We start from the raw sequence: 25,283 nt of genomic DNA on the forward strand, positions 1-25,283 counted from the left end.
CTTCCAACCCTGATATTCTATGATAATTAAAGGCAGTTCCTTTAAGAGTTTAAAATCTAAGGCCATAATCCATGTGGGTAAAAATCAATAGGGATCTATGCAGGTTACTTGTATTGTAAACTGTCTGGGTAAGGACCCATCTTTTTGTTCATAGAATCGTAGAATATCAGGTTTGGAATATCAGGTGGTTCTGCATGTATAGCACCTAACTCGAGAATTATGATATGTTCCACACAGTTTGCTATCCTTTTCACAATGTATCCAAATATCACTTTGATTTTCTAACTGCTTCTGTACTCTGGAGAAACATCTTCATGGAGCTATATCAGAATGATTCCGGAGCTACTATGCCACTGCGATAGCCACTATCTTTGCTGAAACACCAGGGATTGAACAACGGTCCCTTAAAGCTAAAAGCACAAGCTGCTATGGCTTGAGCTGAAGAACCAAAGCTTTATACCTATGGTCTTTAACAACTCATATCCTCTGCAGATTGGCACAGAGCAGGACCTCTAACACACATGCACCAGTGGGTTACCCCACCACCACTTGCAAATCCATATGATATCTACACACTAGTTTTATCATCATCTTTTGAACCAGAATATATTGGCAAAAACAATGAGGAGTCCTTGTGGCACCTTAGAGACTAACAAATTTGGGCATAAGCTTTCGTGGGCTAAAACCCACTTCATCAGATGCATATATTGGGTTAGTACTGGAGGCAGGATGCTGTGAACTGCTGTAATCGACTCTGGTAAATCCTTTGTTTTCAAGACCATTGACCACACCTGGTGGAAATGAGAGAACTCTAGGTAAGGATTGACCAAAGCCATGGTGCAAAATTCACTGACTGGGCATTATGAAAAATAGCAAAAGTCATAGGGGGAGTTGAGGATCCCGCAGTCCCACTTCACTTCTGACAAACAGTATGCCCCAATTTCTCTCCTAGCTGCTGAATCCTTCTTCCTTCCTTCTTTCATTTATTTCTTTTGTTAAAATTAGATTGCAAGTTGTTTAGGGAAGGGACTGTGTCTTCAGGTGTATTTGTGCCAATATGCAGAGGTGATGTGATGGGTGTGCACATATTGCATGGAGCAGCAAGGGGGTGCACAGGTAGATTGGTGTTGTGGAGAGGCTGTCTGGCATGTGCACATGCTGTGGAATGGCAGCATGGGGCTGAAAAGGTGGGTGTGCAAGAACTGCAGTGAAGCAGCATGATAGATACGTGGGCAAGTGTTGTGTGGAGATCTGGATGCTGCAGGGATTGGGTATGTGTGGATGGAGAGCATCATATAGACATTTAGGTACCATAGGGAGGCAGCCTGGGAGCTGTGGGTGGACACCATGGGGAAGTCATGGAGTGGGCACAGGCTGGTGTGGGAAGGTATGGACACTACAGAGAGGCTGCATGAGGTGGCATTATGGAGAAAACAGTATGGGGAGCATGGGGGGGCATTATGAGGTGGAAGGGGGTATGGGTGAATGTTGCTAAGAGGTTTGGGTGCTGTGGGTAGGCAGCATGGTGGATGGTGCACCATATCACACCAGTGAGATGGGGTGTGGGCGCTATGGGGATGTAGCCTGGGGGCAAGAGATTTGACTCTACAGCAGGGGTGGGCAAACTATGGCCTGCGGGCTGGATCCGCCCCCTCAGGGAGCCTGCCCTGGCGCCGGTGCGTGCCGCTGCCACCCCAGAGCCGCTTGAGGTAAGTGGGGCTGGAGCCTGAATCCCTCCTGTACCCCACCCCCCAACTCCCTGCCCTAAGCCCCCTGCCTGCACCTCACACCCCAACTCCCTGCCCTGAGCCCCCTCGTACACCCCACACTCCTCCTGCACCCAACCCTCTGCCCTTAGCTCCCTGCTGCATCCTGCACCCCTCATGCACCCCAACCCTGAGCCCCTGCCGCACCCTGCACCGAACCCCCTCCTGCACTCTGCACTGCAACCCCCTTCCCTGAGTCCCCTCATACACCCCACACCCCTCCTCTGCCCCAATCCCTTGCCCTGAGCCCCTTCCCACACACCGCACCCCCTCCTACACCCCATACTCCCTCCCACACCCTAACTCCCTACCCTGGCCCTGCATACTATTTCCCCACCCAGATGTGGCCCTTGGCCCAAAAAGTTTGCTCACCCCTGCTCTACAGGAAGGTAGCATGTGAAGGATATGGGCAGATAGGGCAATGGGGAGGCAGTATTGCTGCCTATTGCACCAGTATTATAGGTGATCAGCATGGTGAAGAGGCTTGTACTCCAGGTCTCCCAAGGCATCAAAAGTCCAGCTTGATGTTCTTTGTAAATGTTGGTGGATGCTGCACTCTGTTGTACCAGTGCTATGGGTCCATGGGAGTGGGTTGGCAGGGGGAGAGTATGTACTGCCCCCATGGGCACACATGGGTGGCAGGCTGAAAGAGAAGGCAGGAGTTCTCTCCTCTGAGAAGACTATGGGGTGGATACTGCCCCCTGTTGCACTGGTCCTATAGAAGGCAGGCACACAGGGTGGGGTCAGGGGCAGTGCAGGGAGGTAGTATTTGAGGGGTGCATACGCTTGGCGGGTGCTGTTGCAGCAGTGGGACAGCAGACTGCCCATCCTCTGTGGCTCCAGGTGATAGGCCCCTGGGTAATTTAGTAGGAGCCAGATGGGAGGGATTAATTTGCATGTTTATTTACATACAATTGCATCCTTTCCTCCCACAGCCAGAAGCCCCTTGGCAACTCAGGCTCAGTTCGGCTCTTTCCGGCAGCGTTCGCGTCTTTACGGGAGCGGCGAGGAGGGGCGTGCCCGTGCGCGGTGACGCAAAACGCAGGCCCCGCCCCTGCCCCGCCCCCATGGTCCCTGGAAAAGAGAAGAGAAAAAAAAACTTTTTTTTTTAATTGAGGAATCAACAGCCGCCATCTTGTCGCGGAGCCGGAGCGCGGCGCGGGCGGGAGCGGGGCCGGGCCAGGCCGGGCCAGGGCAGCGGGGCCGCCCGCCGGGGCACGGGCAGCCGCACGGAGCGCCGCGGAGGGGCAGACGGGCTCGGCCAGCGGGGCAGCGCCAGCCGGGGGGCGAGCCGGGCGCGCCGCCGGGACCGGGAGCAGTGGCTGCCGCGGCCGCCGCGCTGCGCTCATTGTTTTTCTTGCCGACGGTGGCGGCTGCTCCTGGGCGGGCGGGGGTCGAGGGGCCGAGCGAGGGCCCGGCGCGGGGCCGGGGCGAGTCCCCGCTCGGAGGGGAGGACGGGGCGAGGAGGAGCGGGGTGGGGGCGCTATGCTCCCTGAGTGACGGACTGAGCCGCCATCCGGGCACCTCCTCGCTCGGCAGGGAGGGGGAGCGGCCGGGAGGAGCGAGCCAGGCAGGGAGGGGGCGCTGGGCTCTCTCCCCACCCCGCCCCGAGCCCTCCTCCCTGCGGCCTGCTGCGGCGGCGGCCCGGCCCGGGCATGGGGCAGCGGGGGCCGCCGCCGGCCGAGCACTGAGCGGCGCTGTTGCTCGGCCGAGTTTTCCCGGGCGCTCCGCGCGGAGTCTCAGCTGGCGGCTGCCCGAGGCCCGGAGTGCAGGATCCGGGCGGCCCCGGCGGGCGGCGCGGGGCTGGACCTGTGACCGCCGAGCCGGCTACCATGGCGGAGAACTTACTGGACGGGCCGCCCAACCCGAAGCGAGCCAAGCTCAACTCGCCGGGCTTCTCCGCCAGCGACAGCACAGGTGAGGGGGCCGGGGGCAGAGAGGGGCTGGTGGGTCGGTACCCCAGCGCTGGGGCTCGCAGCTCCACTTCCTCGGAGCCGGGCAGGGGGCGGCTTCATGGGGGTCGCTTATACACCAGAGCCGCCGGCTCCTGGGGGTGCGCGCAGCATTCCCCAGGTGTAGACCCTGCTACGAGATCGAGAGAAACGCGCTTCCCAGCGGAACCGGCCGGGGTGACTCGCACTTAGCGGGGTCCCCGCCCCCCTGCCAGCTGACAGCCGACAGGGCAAGAGCGGAGGCTGCCCTGCAGGAGAGCCACAGCCTGCAGCTGACTCCCGGGGCTCTTCCAGCTGAGCTCCATGGTCGCTGGGTCGGACCCTGTGTGTAACTTCAGCCCGTAACCATAGATCTATAAACAGCGAAGGGCTCTAGGGCGTAGTAAGAGCTGACGGAAGAGAGAGGGGTTGTTCCAGCCTCACCTTGCGCTTGTTTGTGCCTGAGAAACAAGTGTAAGTTAACGATAGAGCCAACCAGAACTTCAGAATTTCTGTATTTTTCTCGGACTGAGGCAACATCTTCAACGGCTTTGTTGGTTTCTCAAGTAAACGTGTATTCAGACAGATTTATTCCTGCATAGCCTGTGTATGTATAACTTCGTCAAAACCGTATTGTTACCCAGTGTGATGGAATAGCTCCTATCTGTTCAGAAATGCGGTATAAACATGTGGGAATCAGTGTGAAGTGCTTCAGAGAAGTAGGTGTTTTTCGTTCACAGTAACTGCTTTCAAAAGTTTTGGCTTGGGACAATAGTGTTGTTTTTTTTCCTCCAGAGCATATGATGTCGTTTTTAAACACACTGGGGCAGAGTATTTTATGGGCTGTCAAATTTCCTCCCTTAAAATATAATTCTGTGCAGTACACACGCATTTCTTTTGTGTGTGCATCCAGTTTCATCTTTGAATGTATTATCATGACCCTGTTCTTAACTAAAAACTGGGTTTAATAAATGATCGACTCAGTCTGCTCTGAGCAATTTTCCTTAAAAAAAAAAGTGCATATCTTCTTAAGCATTTCACTTGTATGGTACATTATCTTGTATATATGAAAACACTCCCACTAGTTTTGTAATGTTTACACATTAATGTGGTGTAAATCTGACAGCAGGTTGTCTTTGAGCCATCTTTACTGTTTCTCTGAGCCTTTCATATAACAGGTGGGGAGCAGAGGAACACTTGAAAAAGAAAATGTACAAAAATTGGCTGAAGAACTCTAGGTCAGGTGTAGTACTTAGCCATATTAAGTCTTTTTTTGGAATTGACAGGAGTTGACAGTGAATGACAGTACACATTGCTGTGAAATGCACCATGTAAACTAAAAAAATTGAAATAACTTTTTCTAAGCTTTCATTCACAATCTTTCAGTTGTAACAATAATCGGTAAAATATTTGAAACTGTGAATTTTGAAGGTGATAGTTTCTCTTTAAAATTAAAACATCCAAAATTATGTGCCAGTTTTGCAAACTAACTTATGCATGTGGGTAGTCTCTGAACGGAATCACTCCGGTAGATGAAGTTAAGCATGTGCAAAAGTGTTTGTGGAGTTAGGGCCTTGGTCAATGGAAAAATGACAGTGACAGAGCAAGTACTACATGTCTGACAAATAGGAATATCTCAGTAGGCACAATGTCTGAAATAATTTTAAAGATAAAAATTAAGATTAAAAAAGTTGCAGGTAGCATTGATTTTGTTATTGATCTTAAGTATCTTGAAAGTGCTTTTTCCAATTGAATGTTTTTATATTTGTTGCCACTGCTAGTAGGCAAAACAAATTGTTAGGGTTCTTATGTAAAATATTACTCAAAACTCTGAACTTCAAGTGGGATCTTCTTGCCTGTTGGTTTAATAATAATGTTGGGTTGCAACTGTGAAAGTTGCCTTTGGCCAGTTGCTCTGATTGATAGGTTTGAGTGATGTGCCCTCAAAAGCAGCAGGCTGTATATTTTGCTGTTGAATGATGAATAAAACCCCAGTCCTGGAAATGCTTACAGACATGCTTAATTTTACTCTTGTGAGTAGTCCCATTGCAGGATTAACTATAAATAATGGTATTTTCATTAAATATTTAGTCTTAAGTTCTTCCTTGTTTCTCTTTCACATGCTGCTTTAGCAGCAGTTAGTAGATTTAAGCAGCCTGTTTTCCTTGAGATTAGAATATGTAGAATTTTGGTTCTTTCCATTTATTCTAGGGTGCTGTAAGAATTGTTTGAGGCAAATCTTCCTTAGTGTATTGGAGTAATGTTTGTGTGATTGAAGTTAGAAATGTTGTGAACTTTTTTGTTAATGTCATAGTTCTATAAATTTTAAAATTACACTTTGATTTAGCATTTTATTAACAGTAGAAAATCAAGGTATATTGATAGAATTAATACAGTGTATATGGGATAAGTCAGTATATTAGTTGGATTGCTAAGGTGCTTGTGTTCTTACAACAGCAACACAGTACACTAATCAAAGCTAGTTACTGGGAATACAGCTAGCTGCCCACTAATTGCCAAGTTTCATCCATATAACTAAGCTAATGAGTAAAATATCCATGGGAAAGGGTTTTCATTTATCTACCTAACCAGGAGGAAGGATCAGTGCGTTTTTGTTTCTGTATAATTATTTCTTAAATACTGAGTGACTTTCTTGTTGCACAACTTTAAGCCTTTAACTCTCGTTTCATCTCGTATTTATTTCATAACACCTAAGTTGCAACGTCTTTATAAAAATATTTAATGTAAAAAGTAGGTTTATGGTAACTTGGTTATTGCAGTCTGTTAATTTTAATCTTTGAGGGCCATAATCATTTAGTATGTTGTCAGTATTCACATTTTGGCATGATGTACAGTAAACCATCCAGATTTTTAAATTAACATCTCTGGAGCCAATGCATGCTGTGTGGGCTCTGATGATATATTAATTAAAGATGTAGCAAAATGGGCATTCCTTAAGATGCCTAAAAGCACCAATATAATGTGGCTGCTGTGATTTTTTTTTTTTAAACTACTGTATACTATGGTGCAAACAAGGGAATGCATCTGTATTTGTTAAATGCCTTGCAGACTTTTGGTGCTGTAGAAATATATTATTTTCAAGAACTAACAATTACAGTCGTTCAGATTGTTTTATTTTATAATCCTTTAAAATTTTAAAGGATTATAAAATAAAAAACACTCACATGATTTAGGGAAGTTAGGATGGCTAAAGTGAGTTAATAAGTTGCAGTTTCGACATTGAATTGCCTGGTATTTTTTAGAACTTCAAATTATGTACTGATTAAGAATTGTCTGTTTCTTAAACATCCAAACAAGTAGTTGTGACAATTAATGAAGTTTTGTGACTGTCCAGTGTATAAAATTTAAACATAAATATTTTATTATATTTCAAATTATTTAAAATAGAAAAAAAATTGACCTTGTTATGAATTAATTTGCATAATTTTAAATTTATTAGCTGTTTCCTACTCATTGTTTTTTTAACTAAAACACTTTTAAGAAGTGAAACTATACATGTATACGCATTTTACTTAGACCTTTTTTTCTGCACTGTACCCAAGAAATATGGATATGCACTTCAGGTATCATTTCTTTCAGTTTAAAAGAAGTTAGTTTAATAAAAATCATCCAGCTTTTTAGGCCCTGGAATCTTTAAGATAATACCTTCTATTTAAATTAAACCAGACTATGGGAGTAAATATTCATATACCTAACTGTGAATTCATATGACTTTACAAAGTGGTTTAAACCTATCTCCTTTTTATGCCATGTGAACATTTGTGTGTGTATATGCTTTAAAAGCATTAACTGTTATGCACAGCTAATAAAATTTGCTTCCATGTAACTTATTGCCTGTATGATCAAATGTGCAAACACAAAAGGTCACTTGTACAAGACTTTTTCTTGGATTTACATTCATGTACAGTCCCAACGGTAGTTCGCACATTTGAATTCTGCTGAGAAAAAATTATGAAATAAATACTTTGCGGGGTGGGGGGAGAGGAAGAGGTACAGTTGAAGAACAAATGCTTTATATTGTGTTTTTAAATTGTTCTATAGAATGTATTACATTCATTTGCAACACATTGCATTCCATTATCCTGAAAACTTTTTCCATGGCACTTAAAGCATAAAATAAAGCTCAATCTTTTACAGGTATATTGGTTCTTAAGGCTGGCCAGGTATATGTATAGTGGTGGGGAGCAGGGGAGGGAATCATGAAAGGAGACATGTTTAAGTGGGTTGAGCTGAGTGGTTTTTTGTGTGGTTTTTTTTTTTTAAATGATTTTATCATGTCAAAAAGTTTCTTCCCTGTGGACCTATAGAACTCAGTGCCATAAGATATAATTCAGATGAAGAGCTCAGTAGGATTTAAAAATGGATTGTGTTTGGATGAGAACACCCAGAGTTACACTAGATAGGATAAAATTTATATAAATGAGATTAAAAACGTATGCATTGGGATATAAGAAAAACATACTAACAGCATGATGTTCAGAAGAGAAATCCCACTTGGCATCTTATTCCAAAATTATCTATTATGGGGTTTCGTGCACTGTCCTGTAAAGCATATGATGATGATCTGTGTCAGAGGTAGGATACTAAATGGATTACAGGTCTGATCTTGCATGGAAATTCATGCAAGGTATTTTGTGCTTTGCATTGTTAATTTGGAATTCATTTTGAAATTGTATTTTGAATTCTAATTGTACATGTGCCCAGAAGTTTATCAATGGGTGCATTTTTTTTATGGCTTTATAAATTTCAGGATAGATTCTGCCTTGTGCTGTGCTGTGGAACAGACACATTACCCATGTGTAATCCTCTGCAGAACATAGACAGGAATCTAGGGCAGGGGTTCTCAAACTGGGGGTCGTGAGGTTATTCCATGGGGGGTCGCGAGCTGTCAGCCTTCACCCCAAACCCCACTTTGCCTCCAGCATCTATAATGGTGTTAAATACATAAAAAAGTGTTTTAAATGTATGGGGGAGGAAGGTCGCACTCAGAAGCTTGCTATGTGAAAGAGGTCACCAGTAAAAATATTTGAGACCCACTGGATCTAGGGGTTGTGCATGAGGAGGCACACTTTGCTGCACCTTTGAGGTCTCCTGCTATCTGTTAGGGTAATTCTTGAAGTTTTCTTTGTAGAGGTGATTCAATTTCTATTCCTGCTGTAGTTTCCTGACTTGGTCATAACCCTGTGTCCATACAATCACAGTTATTTCCACAGCAATCAATGGGATGCATCAAACAGAATGTTATGACTTCATCTCTTCTGACCGCTTATTCTTCATCTGAACTATTAAACAATGATCTTGTTTTCATGCAAATGTCTCTAATAATAAAATGTGAAGGAAGATGCATAAAAAAATCTTGCTACATAAGCAGAATTTTGTTTTTATGAAACATCAGCAGAAGAAATTCAGGTTATGGCCCTGTACAGTGAAATAATTGGGACAGCTTAGGAATCTGACATATTCTTCTTTACTTGGTTTACACTTTCAATTTGAAAAACTTCTGTTAATTCATGCACGTTACAAGCATCATAGACTGTGCAAAAACTGTGTAGCAACCAGAAGAGAACTGGCTTCAGAGTGTCAAATATCAGAGGGTTAGCCGTGTTAGTCTGGATCTGTAAAAGTGGCAAAGAGTTCTGTGGCACCTTACAGACTAACAAACGTATTGGAGCATTCGACGAAGTGGGTATTCACCCACAAAAGCTCATGGTCCAATACGTTTGTTAGTCTGTAAGGTGCCACAGAACTCTTTGCTGCTGGTTTCAGAGTGGTAGTCGTGTTAGTTTGTATCAGCAAAAACAATGAGGAGTCCTTGGGGCGCCTTAGAGACTAACACATTTGTTAGTCTCTAAGGTGCCACAAGGACGACTCTTTGTTTTTGCAGAAGAGAACTGTCATCTTGATGATTGCAGCAAATTACTAAATATTAAATTCTGAACCAAATGTAATTAATACAATCTGTCAATACTCCACTTCATCTTGCATTTACCTTCTCCTTTGGCACACGAGAAAAATAAGTTCCTACTCCAAAATTTTTAAACCGCTTGGTAAATACAATGTACACTTCTAGTGCAATAACTTTTCAGTATTCATATAATAAATAACATGTGTATAAGCATAGTATCAAGTATGACCTGGTGAGAATTCCCAGAGTACGTCCAATACAGTAACTCCTCACTTAACATTGTAGTTATGTTCCTGAAAAATGCAACTTTAAGCGAAACGATGTTAAGTGAATCCAATTTCCCCATAAGAATTAATGTAAATGGGGGATGGGGTTTAGGTTCCAGGGAAATGTTTTTTTTTTGCCAGACAAAAGTCATTATATGCAATTTAATACAAGTATTTAACAGGCTGGCAGCCCCCCATCAGCTCCCCTACGCCGCACCCCCCAGCGCCTCCCACTCATCGGCGGACTGTGCGGATCAGTGCCTTCCCCCTGCTCCCCTTGCCTCCTGCCCATGGCAATCAGCTGTCTTGTGGTATTCAGGAGGCTAGGGGGAGGAGTGAGGATGCGGCGCTGGGGGCAGGGGGGGGGGGCGGAGAACGGCATAGGGGAGCTGCCAGCTGTGGACAAAGCAGGCGTCCAAACGACATTATAGGGGAGCATTGCACATCTTTAAACTACCATGTTCTGTAATGGAGCAGGGATGTAACATCGAAAGAACATTAAACAGGAGGATGTTAAGTGGGGAGTTACTGTACAGCAAAATGAACTGTTTTGTCAGAGAGGTGAAAGGCCTACGTCATCCCCACCAATCACATAGGTCAAAATAATATAGTTCTTATATGTTAAAAGCATATTTGATGTAACATTTTGGGGCAGCAGCCTTCTCTTGCGCAATGAGAAGGAAGTTGGAGCATCGTAGGTCAGGATACATTTTTCTGCCATATATAAGCAGGCATCTCTCTATTTCAGGAGTTACCCTTATTCATAATGATAAATTGGGATGTGTTCACCTTCTCTTTGTGTAATTTCTGCTTTTGTGTACTCTTATGGGATAAAGCCATGAGTTAATACAAAACTAGGATCTTGTAAATACTGAATTTGAATCTATTTTGTAGTAGCAACAGTCTTTCACCCCTCCTCCCCCCAAATTTCAGAGATGCAGTTCAAAGATGTACAGAATCTTTGTATGGTTATACAGGATAAGAACCAATGAGGGGTTGACCATCTTGATGGTGCTGACTAGCCTTAACTCATTGAAGTCAATGAGACTTGAGACTACTTGGCTTCTTGCAGGTTCAGGACCATAGAGCTTTACACAGGGTTGACTGTCATTCTGGTATGATGATGTTGGTATTTTTATGCAGCACATTGAAAGTTGAAGGTTTTTTACAGTAAAGTGCATAAAATCACTGTTTCCAAATGTGGGCATGTGATCTCTTCCTTATGTATATTTTGTATATGCTTCAGTGCTGTATGCTTTTGCACAGGCTCTCAAAGCTAAATTGCCAAGCAAAGGAAAAAGTGCCCTTCAGGGATTTAGACTTTAACATAAAAATATAATATTTGAAGCCACATTTATACAGCCTAAAGGAGCAGTAAAGAACATAAGTTTTGTTTCATTGTTAATTTTTACAGTGTGTCATGGGTTTGCTGGTTTATAATGTTGCTTAAAATTATCCTTTATAGTAGGTTACGGTAACAATGATTAAATTACATCTAAATATGTGTATTGTATATCTATTTTAAGAAGACAGTTTGTGGGAGAGACTTTCAGAATATAATGTGAATATATAATGAGGGTATAGTTGCATTAAATTGATGTATCCTTTTAGATGAAGGAATGTAAACCCCAGATTTTCTTGAATGGAAATAAATGCTTTAGGAGCTTTTGTGATTCAAAGGGAGATAGGAGCAGGTAGACTTTTCACCCCTTTAATATTGCCAGTTGCTGAAAAAATAATTTGAAGCTAATTTAAAAACACAATAAACAGTAACTATTGTGCTACATGTCTGATGTTTGACAGTAATTTTACAGTTATGCAGCACTACAAATATTTGCCTGGCAAGAGAATTTCCTCCCCTTGAGTTAGTTAATCTGCTCATTCTTCAGAGGTGGGTTGTGTCTCCTTCACTACACTATGTGGAGGCTGCAGAGCTGTCAGTTTATGGAGGCTAAACCAAAGGGACTCACCTGTTGACTTTTTGTCCCATACAGTTTGTGCATTTCATGCTCCTTTCAGTAAGAGTCAGCTTTTAATTTTAAGCATTCTTTTCTCATAATTCCACCTTTTTAGAGGAACAGAATCAACTTAAATTTTATGTGTGAAAATGTTTTACCTGCTATTACAAGCAAGGCTGAAAAAATGCGTTCACTGTCACTTGTGGTGAGACAGGAAGCTTTCCTAGGTGAGTGATACATTTTGAGATTTCATTTTAAAACCCTGAAATTTCTAGTCTTTATGGCTGTAAAGATAATCTTACACTAAGTTTGTTTGAAACTAATAGTGTGTCTTCCTGGTCAGTGGACAGATAGCTTCAGTGCCTTTGCTGCTGTTCAGAGCTTTTGCAAGCTACAGCAAATAAAAAATCGGACATGTTTTTTGGCTGTAGCTTTTCAGAATCCAGTGGGCAGCTTGATGTGACAAAAATCACATCAGTTTTCTGCTGCTTTTGAAATAATGAGCAATAGCAAAGGGAGGATCTGGAATTACTCACTGGACCAGAGGGACTGAGAGGTGAAGATACCCCTCTAGCAGCAGCCAGAGAAGGGATGGAGCTGTGGAGGATGCACATCACTCAGCAGCAGGAGGCTCTTTGGTGTCAGAGGGAAGCAGAGCAAGTATGCTGCTTTTACCTTTCAGCTGTTAGATAAAGTTTTTGTGGAATCCAATTGAGACACCTAACCAGAGATTGATATGAAAGATTACTCCCTACTCCAGTGATGAGTCTATGGCAAGCATCTTGATAGGAATTCCACTGCTATCTTCTTTTTGGCAGCTCGAGGTAGGGGAAGGTTGGTTTCTCACCTGGGCGTTCCCCCCGTTTTTCATTTTTACTTCTGGCTGTTAACTGTGAATGTGTTAATGGGAGCCTGGAAGGAGAGAGAAGTTAGAAAAATCTAGTAGACAGATATTTTGGGGAGATGAGACAGTCTGAGATACAGTACATAGAGGGTGAGAATGAAAAGAGGAAATACATTGAAGACCATTCAGGAAAAGATACATTAAAGAGATGTGAAGCCAAAAGGGAAAGATAATGTGGAAAAAAGCAATAGATTTTTAGAAAGTTATGTTTAAAAAAAGATTAAATAGAAAGTTGACTGCCTCGTTAGAGTTTAAATGTAGTGTACACCAATTGTATTGTTTGAGATGTGGCTTCTGGAGTTATTGGAGTGAAGGTTTTTTGTTTTTTTTTTAACCCTGACTGGTATTCTTAAACCTTAGGCTAGTACATGTCAGGTAAATTTTTGAAATAGCAAATGGTGACCCTTTATATTGTAAGTGAAAGTTTATAGAAAAAAACATTTTATCTAAATCTTTCAATTATTTTACTTTGTGCAATCAGTTTCAATATTTGAGGAGTGAGTCAGTTCCTCCTTTGTTCGGGTTTTGCACACAGCAGCCAGGGACAGGGCAAAAGATTTTTAAAAATAGGAAAATGTTGGCCCTAAAATTACTTCTAACTCACATTTGCAAGTTAACTACATTTTGAGTTGGCAGTGTCCTTTTTATCTCTGACCACTTACACCACACACCTCCACTTTTATTCAAAGATCTGAGTGCCATTCCTCTTGTCTGGGACACCACTGTGCTGCTAGAAGAGAAAATGGCAGAATAAAAGGAGACCATCCCTGCCCAAAGGTCAAAGTCACCCTCTCTATTATATTGGAGGGGTCGCAGGGAGACTGTTGTGTGCTCATGGCCTCGCTCTGTTTGTGGCCCTCAGTAAGCTCCCTAATAAGCTGGATTCTTTTGGAAAGATGGGCCTATTCATGGTATCAGTTTTATTTCTCTAGAGTAACCATAGAAGAGAGCCTTGGTAACTGATGCACTGGTTCAGATATGGACAAACCATATTCTGTCTTTCTACCTGATCCCCAATTCAAGAAAGGTGTTCAGAAGTTCAAGTGCAAAGAAGTCTGGATAGTTATCCAATCATCTCTTCTGTTATGCAGGCTGTGGCTTACCAGATTCCATTTTCAAGATAAGTACTACTTTTGGATGCAGTCATTTTTACACAGTTTTTTCAAGGAAAAAAATCCACCAACCAGGTATACCCCAAGAATTGGAAAAAATTCATATTCTGCTGTAGAAAAGCCAGGTGTTTTTCAGGAAAAAAATCAAATCAGTTGGTTTTTTTTAATTTGTTCATTTTCTTTCTCATAAAAAACCAACCTTCCACGTAAACTTCCTCGTGGCTGGACTTTACAAAAACTAGACAAGCCATTTACAACACACACTTTGCTTCCCTACAAAGGAAAAAGGACACTAAACTATCTAAACTACTACATGCCACAAGGGGCCACGACAGTGGTTCCCTTAACCCACCCAACAATATTGTTAATTTTTCCAGCTATTCTCTTAGCGCGGCAAAAGAGTCTGTCCTATCTTGGGGCCTCTCCTTCTGCCCCTCCACCCCCACGAACATGATACAGTTTTGTGGTGACCTAGAATCTTATTTTTGACGTCTCTGACTCAAGGAATATTTCCAACACACCTCTGAACAACATGCTAACACACAGAGCCCTTCCTACCAACACTACAAAAAGAAGGATTTTGGGTGGACTCCTCCCGAAGGTCGAAACAACAGACTGGACTTCTACATAGAGTGCTTCCGCTGATGTGTACGGGCTGAAATTGTGGGAAAGCAGCATCACTTGTCATGTAACCTCAGCTGTGCAGAACACAGTGCCATCCACAGCCTCAGAAACAACTCTGACATCATAATCAAAAAGGTTGACAAAGGAGGTGCTGTCATCATCATGAACAGGTTGGAATATGAATGAGAGGCTGCTAGGCAGCTCTCTAACACCACGTTCTACAAGCCATTACCCTCTGATCCCACTGAGGGTTACCAAAAGAAACTACACCATCTGCTCAAGAAACTTCCTGAAAAAGCACAAGAGCAAATCTGCACAGACACACCCCTAGAACCGCAATAGGGTATTCTGTCTGCTACCCAAGATCCATAAACCTGGAAATTCTGGACGCCCCATCATCTCAGGCATTGGCACCCTGACAACAGGGTAGTCAGGCTATGTAGACTCCCTCCTCAGGCCCTATGATACCAGCACTACTAGCTATCTTCTAGACACCACTGACTTCCTGAGGAAACTACAGTCCATTGGTGATCTTCCAGAAAACACCATCCTAGCCACTATGGATGTGGAAGGCCTCTACACCAGCATTCTGCACAAAGATGGACTACAAGCCGTCAGGAACAGTATCCCCGATAATGTCACGGCAAACCTGGTGGCTGAACTTTGTGACTTTGTCCTCACCCATAACTATTTCACATTTGGGGACAACGTATCCCAAATCAGCAGCACTGCTATGGGTACCCGCATGGCCCCACAGTATGCCAACATTTTTATGGCTGACTTAGAACAACGCTTCCTCAGCTCTCGTCCCCTAACGCCCCTGCTCTACTTGCACTACATTGATGACATCTGCATCATCTGGACCCATGGAAAAGAAGCCTTTGAGGAATTCCACCATGATTTCAACAATTTCCACCCCAGCATCAACCTCAGCTTGGACCAGTCCACACAAGAGATCCACTTCCTGGACACTACAGTGCTAATAAGCGATGGCCCCATAAACACCACCCTATACCGAATACCTACTGACTGCTATACTTACCTACATGCCACCAGCTTTCATCCAGACCACACGATCCATTGTCTACAGCCAAGCTCTACGATACAATCACATTTGCTCCAACCCCTCAGACAGACAAACACCTACAAGATCTTTATCAAGCGTTCTTACAACTACAATACCCACCTGCTGAAGTGAAAAAACAGATTGACAGAGCCAGACGAGTACCCAGAAGTCACCTACTACAGGACAGACCCAACAAAGAAAGTAACAGAACGCCACTAGTCGTCCCCTTCAGCCCCCAACTAAAACCTCTCCAGCGCATCATCAAGGATCTACAACCTATCCTGAAGGACGATCCATCACTCTCACAGATCTTGGGAGACAGGCCAGTCCTTGCTTACAGACAACCCCCCAACCTGAAGTAAATACTCACCAGCAACCACAAAACAAAAACACTAACCCAGGAACCTATCCTTGCAACAAAGCCTGTTGCCAACTCTGTCCACGTCTTCAGGGGACACCATCATAGGACCTAATCACATCAGCCACGCTATCAGAGGCTCGTTCACCTGCACATCTACCAATGTGATATGCCATCATGTGCCAGCAATGCCCGTCTGCCATGTACCTTGGCCAAAGTGGACAGTCTCTGTGCAGAAGAGTAAATGGACACAAATCAGACGTCAAGGATTATAACATTCAAAAATCAGTCGGAGAACACTTCAGTCTTCCTGGTCACTCGATTACAGACCTAAAAGTCGCAATATTACAACAAAAAAACTTCACAAACAGACTTCAATGAGAGACTGCTGAATTGGAATTAATTTGCAAAATGAACTCCATTAAATTAGGCTTGAATAGAGACTGGGAGTGGATGGGTCATTACACAAAGTAAAACTATTTCCCCATGTTTATTTCCCCCCTCCTCCCACTGTTCCTCATACCTTCTTGTCAATTGCTGCAAATGGACCATTTTGATTACCACTACAAAAAGTTTTTTTTCTCTTCTGCTGGTAATAGCTCACCTTAACTGATCACTCTTGTTAGTGTGTGTATGGTAACACCCATTCTTTCATGTTCTCTGTGTGTATATATATCTTCCTACTGTATTTTCCACTGCATGCATCCGATGAAGTGGGTTTTAGCCCACCAAAGCTTGTTCTCAAATAAATATGTTCATCTCTAAGGTGCCACAAGTAGTCTGTATCCGCAAAAAGAACAGGAGTAACACGGCTGCTACTCTGAAACTGTTCATTTTCTTTGAACATCTATTACACTCATTCATTTAAATGCATATGGTCTGTATGTGTATCTGTTATATAATTTTGATACTGGAAATAGGCTCTAATATTTTTGTGAATGAAATTTTAACTGTTCTAAAAAGTTGAGTGTTGAGGACCTAAGTGTGCTTACGCCTGTTAGGAAACAATAAGACAGTTTTATTAAACTGGGAGCCTAGAGGTGATGGGAATGGGACAGACTGGAGAGAGCAGAATGGTTAGTGGGTTTCTGTTCATCTTGGAAATCCAACATTAACACAGATCAGTGGAAGGTTATGCTGTAAAATCTGAAATGCCCCACCCTGATTTTGGTAGTTTCACCTGCCTGTTATGCTAAATAGCATCAAATGAACAATTTAAAAAAAAAACAGTTGAAGTATTTTAATGAGAATATAATCTTTCAGGAAGATCTAAGCTTGTATATCCACTAAATACTGCATATGGAAAAACAGGAAAAAATAAACAAAGAGCTAAAGAATTAACCGTGATATTAATGGATGGTGGTCGGTTGAACACAAGAAATGACCTGATAATAGTAGTAAGTGTTCATACAAGGGAAAACGTGTCCCTTCTAAATGCTATTGATTCTCTCTCCCAGAAGAAAATGGCAGCAGAAGTATCCAAGCTGCTGAAGATGCCATCCAAGAATGGAGAAAAAAGTATGATAAATAAGTCTTTTTCCTTTTTTCTCAGGATACAAACAAAAAATGGAAATAGATTAGAGAACTTTTCCGGTGCAGCCATCTAAACATCTAATGCATGAGTATTCCATACACTATTTACTACGGTCTCCACAAGGCTTTATACCTAATGTACAGTGTGGGAGCTTTGCCTCTGTAACAGCCATCAGGTCCAAGATTACAAGATTTACCCCAGGCATGAAATATATCATGATTTTTCCAGACTTTTTCCACTCTAAAACCAACTACAGTTTTATTGCTTTAACTGCAATCCTAGAATCCTTTGTAGGATTAGGGTTGAGGTGCCTTGGATGGATATTGAATGGAGCGAATCAAAAAATAGGGTTGGAAGAGACCTCAGGAGGTCATATAGTCCAACCCGCTGCTCAAAGCAGGACCAACCCCAACTAAATCATCCCAGCCAGAGCTTTGTCAAGCCGGGCCTTAAAAACCTCTAAAGATGGAGATTCCACAGCCTCCTAGTGAAATATTTTTTCTAGTATCCAACCTAGACTTCCCCCACAGAGTGCTTCAGCTTCTTGCCCCGTCCCTTCTGTCCCTCCCTTCTGCACTGCTTGCTTCAAGGATGCATAATTGTAAAATGGCATGAAACCATTTGAGTGATTTGATGGGGCTGGGATGGGGTGCAGGTGGTCCAAAGTAGCTGACTTTTTTCCATTTTAAACATACTTTCCTGGAGCAGTATGTGAGTTGTGGTTTTTGTTTGTTTTAAGGCAGGGGGTCACTAAGTGGCATTGGGGGAGGCATGGCAGAATGAGCTAGCAGAGCTTCTACTTCCCTCTCATTTCACTTTCCCTTAGAACCTAGTAACTGCTGGGGTTTTGGCAAATTTAGCATTGTCTATTGCCCCTTGGAGGCACAATCTCAGTTTGAGACATGCTGATCTAGATGTATGAAGTACCTTAATCTCTATCAAAGACTGTCTTTCCCTCACCCCACTAATCCTGTCAGCACTGCTCCTATATACCACCTGTTAAGGATAGGAGCACTAATCTGAGAGACTTTCCTTATCTCAGTTTCCTCAAACTAGTCTGTTCCACCAACCTTCCCTGAAGCCAAGGACCTTAACTGTACTTTATTTACATTTATCTTTCTAGGGTCGTTAGTCTTAAGAGACACTTTGCTTGCATTTACCATAATTTTAGTATGGGTTTTAGCTTTGAGAGTACCATATTTGAGACAGGAGTCAGTGAGACAGGAGCCAGCCTGTGCCACCTTCATGCAGGGCCACCCAGAGGATTCAGGGGGCCTGGGGCAAAGCAATTTTGGGGGCCCCTTCCATAAAAAAAGTTCCAATACTATAGAATACTATATTCTTGTGGGGGCCCCGAGCCTGGGGCAAATTGCCCCACTTCCCTTCCCCACACCCACACCCACACCCACCCCCCGGGCAGCCCTGCCTTCATGACTGTTCTGCTGCTTCCTAGTGACTGAACTGGAGGATCAGCAGTCCCTAGTTCTGTAACAAGGAAGAAACATTTTTGTTTTCAGTAAGTATGGAATAGAATAAACTTAAAAAAAGAAAGTGGTGTCTTTGTAAAAAGAAAAGGCAACTCTTACTGAGTGTGGAGGGAAGCAAGCTATTCTCCAAACACTGAAGTTAATTCTTTCTGAATTTAAGGTAGTTGGATTATTTTCAGTCTCATACAAAATGTGACATACCAGTACCTAAGTTTGGTTACAAATGGCAAGAATGTTAATTTTAAACTGACCTCATAAAACAGCCCCAAATAATTAACTAAACATTAACATGTAGAGGCAGAGATGTGGTCATCATATTCTGTCTGGGTATTGATTTGTTACTTTGCTGCTTTTTCTGACTAGATTACAATTTGAATTTAAAAAGTTGTTTCAATTAATTTTTTCTAAAATGTAAAAGCAGTTGTACATTTAACTTTCAGAAAGTTAAATTAAAAAAATACAAAAGAGAAAATAATTTGCTTTGGAAAGTGTTTGTATAAATTCTCAGTTGCTTAGGATATGTCTTCACTGAGTATGTGACAGCTGTGCTGCTCTCGCATTTCATTGTGGACACTACCTATCCTGGGGGAGGGGTTCTCCTGTCAGCATAGATAATCCGCCTCCCCAAGAGGTGGTAGAATTCTTTTGTTGACAAAGCACTCTCTTCACCTGGGGTTAGGTCGATATAGCTGTCTCTCTCAGGGGGGTGGATTTTTCACATCCCTGAGAGATGTAGCTGTGCTGATGTAAGATCCCAGCGTAGACCATCCCTTAGTCTAGAAAAACACTACTTTATACAAGGTCAGGGTTGCAAAGAAAAACTTGGTAGTAAATAATTTATCTCCAAATGTCAGGTTCGTTATAGGCTGCTATTGAAAATACTAAGTGTTGATAGCAATTACTGATGTGTCTTTGTGGTTATGTGCTCTAGATGTAGGATCCTTTTCTTTTGGTGATCAGAGGGTTTTGGATTCATCATAAAAACCTGTGGTTCCTCAAAAATGAGATTCTAGCGGTATCCACCAAAATCATGAGATGGGCTTAAAAATCGTGATATTTTACACATTGGATTTTGAGTCTGTAGGGTGCACTTGGGTTACAGTTGTAAACTGTTCTGTGCAATGAAGGGATAGAAACTTCTTGTATATTAAAGCTGAAATTCTCACTGAATCACATTCCTGTAAGGGCTGGGACTCCTAAGAAAAACACCAAATATTGTGACACTTGTGATTAAAATTGCAAGAGTTGGCAACACTGATTTTTCTTCTGGTATGTCTTCACTGCAGAGTTAGCCTGGGCTCTTACTTGAGTGTTGGCCCTTACCACTCTCCCATCCCCTCCTCCTCCTCCTCCCCCCCACCCCCCCAAGTCACTCATCAGAGTTAAGAGGTGCTTGAAAGTTTGAAAACTGGGCTAGCTGGCACAGCTGAGGTTGTGGGTTAGAGTCTGGGTTCTGCTTTCACTCAAGCTGATAACCTCCCTGCTTTGAAGTGAGCACATACGCTAAATCAGTCGATTGTAGATAGTGCTTCAGTGCCTTCCAACATTTCCCTCTGTGCCTGGAAGGGCGGACAGAATATCCCACAATTCATTGGGAAAGAACCATAGAGCTTACTGCAGCCCAGAGAACTGTGGGATGCCCCCCAGAAAGCCTAGCAATATACAAGGAAGTGTGCAGCACCAGTGAGGACACAGTAACTTGGGTAGGGTTTTGCAGGGTGACTATTCACACCCAGGCAGGCTAATGGGGGTGTTCAGACCTGGATGCTGATCACTCAGGCTAACTGACTATGATGTGAAGACCTGCATTTTTTGGATTCAGAACCAAGAAGTTTTACTTCAGTCTCTTGATAACTGCTGACACTCCTTGGATTTGAAAATGACAGACATTATAGAAACAGAAAAGTTTGAATGTAAACAATTGTGTTTGAGATTAGGGGTTTTTTTTGCGGGGGGGGGGAAGGGGAGGGGGAGTGAGTGTGTTCATCCAACCTGAGAATTGGGTCACTTACTCAGCCATTTTGGCAAGGAGTATTTTTTTTATAGCTGCTGAGAGAATCACTTGCCTTTATGGATTTGTAGCAAAAGTGCACATGCAAACTCGTGTTCTGTTGCATTTTATAACTATTTTAAAATGGTTCTTGTATGTTGATGGGTGGTTTTTTTTGTTTTTGTTTTTTGTTTTTTTAGTGAACACAGCACTACTGACTGAAATATAAAAACAGGAAATGGAATCATTATCTTAATGGGAGTTGAATACTGAATGTTTACAGATCTACGGTGTTAAGCTTTATGCTTATTTTTTCTTACATGCTTGCTTTTGATTGTCAATAAGGCACAAACATTCCATTGTTTAGAGTAGATTTGTCTCATTTTGCAGGGCATCAGGAGTGGATAATATCTTTTTAGGTATTCAGCGGATGTCTTCTGTTGCATTTTCTTATCTTTTGTATTATGTTTATAAAAATTCTTCCAGTCCTTATGGTGTGTGAGTACTTGGCTCTCAGGTCTCCCAAGAGCATGCACAGTGAGCAAGGAAGATGAAGCTTAGGGTACTTAAGTTATGCTTTCCATCTGTTGGTATCAGAGCTTTGCAAAGCATCATTATCCTCATTTTGTGAATGGAGAAACTGGGTATGTCTTCACTACACAGACTGTACTGGCATAGCTATGCTGTTGTAGACCTGAAGTGTAAATACACCCTACACTGACAAAAAGCTTGGGGTGTAACTTCCCCAAATGAAGTTAGCTGAGTTGATGGAAGCCATCTTTTGTCAGCATCGCTGTATCTACACTGGAGGATGTGTCAGCATAGCTGTGTTGGTCAGTGATACTTTTTTTCACTCTCCTGACCAACATAGTTGTGTGTAATTTTTTAGTGTAGAGAAGGCCTTAGTTACAGAGAAGTTAGTAGCTAAAACTTCCAAATTTGGGTGCCTACAGGTATACCTAAGCCCATATATAGGCATCTAAATAAATGGGAATTGCAGATGCTCAGCAGCATTGAAAACTAGGTCATTTATTTAGTTGCCTAAGTATAGTTTTGTGTGTCTAGCTTTTTGGCACCCAAGAAAATTTTGGCCTTACTGACTTGCTGAAGACCATGTTTAAGGCTATGACTTTGTCATGGAGGTTACTGGAAGTCATGGAATCCGTGACTTTCAAAGCTCTCCTTGACTTCAGCCCCTGAGGCTGGGAGCTGCAGGATCCTGTCGCCACCTGCCGTGGTAGTGAGCTGTGAGGTAGTCGGCTGCCCGAGGTACTCGGCTGCCACGGGCAGCAGGGATGCCCCGGCAGCTCCCCGACCACTGTGGCGGCGGCAGGGGGACCCCGGCAGCTCACCGCCCTGGGGCAGAGGGACACCTGTAGCTTCCCACCGTGGTGGCGGCAGAGGCATCCCCACAACCCCCTGCTACCACGGATGGGCAGGGGGACACTAGCAGCTCCCCTCTGCAGCAGCGGCAGGGGGGCCCCCCGGAGCTCTCTTGCTGCAGCAAGCAGGGCAGGGCGGCCCCAGGAACTCTGAGCCCCCACAGGGAATGGGGGCCCCAGAACTCCCAGCCACCCGCAGTTGCCCTAGTTCCTTCCCAGTTTATCATGGATATTTTTAGTAAAAGTCAGGGACAGGTCACAGGCTTCCGTGAATTTTTCTTTGTTGCCTGTGACCTGTCCCTGACTTTTTCTAAGAATATCCATGACAAAATCTTAGCCTTAACCATGGTTGGTGGCAGTGACTGTTCCCTTTCCCACCTGCCCTGTTGTTTTTCAAATCAAGTGAAAGTAAAAGCCAAACCAGCATCTTGTGTTGTCTTTTCCCATTCTCCTTCTGTTTTCATCTCCTTTTTATTTCTCTTTTTATTCCTCAAGTGTGTACCATCAGCAATTTTATGAGCTGGGCTTTAAAAAATGTATACTTCGCTAACATTTGGGAAGTTTGGCTGGGCAAGTGCCATTATCCTCTTCAGCATCTACGTGTTCGTTAAAAAAAGAAAGAAAAAAGCTTGTAGCCCTTATGGTTTTGATGGTAAGCTTCAAACATGGGCCAGGTATAAACTGATGTTATTGTCTTCCTGTGGCTGCAGACAGATGGTTTCATTAGAACTGGAAAAAGTATAGAGAAGGGCAACAAAAATGATTATGGGTATGGAACCCATATGAGGAGAGATTAAAAAGACTGCAACTGTTCATCTTTGAAAAGAGACTGCTAAGGGAGATGGATATGACAAAGGTCTATAAAATCATTAATCATGTGAAGAAAGCAAATAAGAAAGTGTTATTTACCCCTTCATATAATTTCATTGGGTAACCCCTGGTTCATGGGTTACCCAATGAAATTAAAAGTGAAATACTCCTTCACACAATGCACAGTCAACCTATGGAAACTCACTTTCAGGGGATTTTGTGAAGGCCAAAAATATAATGGGGCTAAAAAAAAAAAAAAATTAGATTAGTTCATGGAGTATAGGTACATGAGTGGCTGTTAGCCAAGATGATCAGGGATGCAACCTCATTCTCTGGGTGTCCCTAAACCTCTGACTGCAGGAAACTGGGATTGGATGGCAGTATATGGATCATTCAATAATAGCCTTGTTCTGTTAATTTCTTCTGAAGCATTGGCCTCTGTTGGAGGACAGGACACTGGGGTAGATAACTCTGCGGGCCGTGGGCTGTGGTCCGCCAAGCTCCCCTCCCCTGCTGCCCCCCGTCCCCTCCAGCATGCCTGCTCCTCTGCTTACCTCCAGGCACTTCCCCGCCACCAAACAGCTGTGCTTAGCACTTTCCAGGAGAGTGGGGAGAGGCGTGCTCAGGGGAGGAGGCGGGGCAGGGGTGGGGATTGGGGAAGGAGTTGGAATAGGGGCAGTGAGGGGGCGGAGTTGGGATGGGGACTGTGGGGAAGGGGTTGAAATGGGGGCGGGGAAGGGGTGGGAAGAGGCGTGGCAGGGGCAGGGCCTCATGGAAGGAGTGGAGTGGGAGAGGGAGAGGGGGGTGTCAGGGATGCGGCCTTCGGGCCAATGTACTGGTCCTCACGTGGTCCTTGTGGTGATTTGAGTTTGAGATCCCTGCCCTAGCCGGCTCACATGTATAAGTACCTTCGCAGGGAGAAAATACTAGATACTAACAGGTTCTTGACTCTAGCAGAGTAATGTCTGGAAGCAGAAGCCAGGCAAATTTAAACTAGAAGTAAGGCCCATGTTTTTAACAATGCGTGATTAACCATTGGAACAAATTACTAAGATAAGTGGTAGAGTCTGTATTTCTTGATATCTTCAAATCAAGACTGGATACCTTTCTGGAATACATGTTTTAGCCAATCAAACACAAATTATTGGGCTCAGTATATGGGTAACTGTGTGAAATATAATGGCCTGTGATGTATGGGAGGTTTGACTAGATGATCTAATGGTCCCTTCTGGTTCTAAATTCCATCTGTGAAACTGACTGCCTCATTTTTTTTGTAGTCCAAGTAAGTTATACAATACAGGGTTTGTTCTAAAACCGTGGTTTTCAACCTTTTTTCATTTGTGGACCCCTAAACATTTTTGAATGGAGGTGCCATACCCCTTTGGAAATCCTAGACATACTCTGTGGACCCCCAGGGTCCGTGCAGCACAGTTTGAAACCCACTGTTCTAGAATATGAATTATGTGCCTCCCTCAATGAAAAACTGCTGACCTGATGGATACAGATGCCCTGTGCTAAAATGTTTCATTTAATTAAAACCTGTCTGTTAACATTCACAACTAATAGTATTGGGAAGGGACCATTTTGGTAAAGGGGTATGTGCAGAAAGGAGGGTGGTAATCTGGGGAAGGGGAACTGAGTTAAGATTAAGATTGTAGTATGTGGTAGTGGTAAAGTGGGTGGGGGAATAGAGGGTGTGTACTATATTAGTCTTTGATGTGTTTTTTCCACTTCCTTTTGGAATTATGTCACTTGTGTAGCAACCTTAATTATTGCATAATGAATTCTTTTGTGTGTAAGCTTATTGGCATAGGCCAATTTTTTATGAAGCTAGTATTCTAATGTGTATAGACATCAAAGTGATTTATTTTAAAACTTGCAAGCATCTAGAACTGTGTATAGTTATTTAAATAATCAAGATACATAAATTAAAATTATGGGGAAATTCCCCTTCAAGTGACAGCTCTTAGTAATGTTGGACAGATACAAAGTCAACTGTTCATTTATTCAAAATACCCAAATCAGTACATGATTATGTTGGTTTAATAATTTAAAAAATAACTCTGGTTTAATGTGAAAGTGAAATGGCTGAACAGTGAAGGCCCTTTTCCAATTGTGAAATCACTGTTAAAGCAAGATGGGAATTGTTTTACAGTTTGACATTGGGGG

General features: G+C 43.1%; 1 protein-coding gene across 3 annotated transcripts in view; it reads left to right on the top strand.

Moving 5' to 3' along the window:
- Positions 1 to 3,303: 3,303 nt before the first annotated feature.
- Positions 3,304 to 25,283, top strand: part of LOC120373929 (CREB binding protein) — a 187,311-nt gene continuing 165,331 nt past the window's right edge. For all 3 annotated transcript variants that reach the window (XM_039493001.1, XM_039493002.1, XM_039493003.1), the window contains exon 1: positions 3,304 to 3,683. In XM_039493001.1, the coding sequence (XP_039348935.1) occupies positions 3,599 to 3,683 (85 nt within the window). In that variant the 5' untranslated portion in view covers positions 3,304 to 3,598. The remainder of the gene's footprint in view (positions 3,684 to 25,283) is intronic.

The sequence above is a fragment of the Mauremys reevesii genome, linkage group 10, assembly GCF_016161935.1.
Source record: "Mauremys reevesii isolate NIE-2019 linkage group 10, ASM1616193v1, whole genome shotgun sequence".
In the NCBI taxonomy this organism is placed as follows: domain Eukaryota; kingdom Metazoa; phylum Chordata; order Testudines; family Geoemydidae; genus Mauremys; species Mauremys reevesii.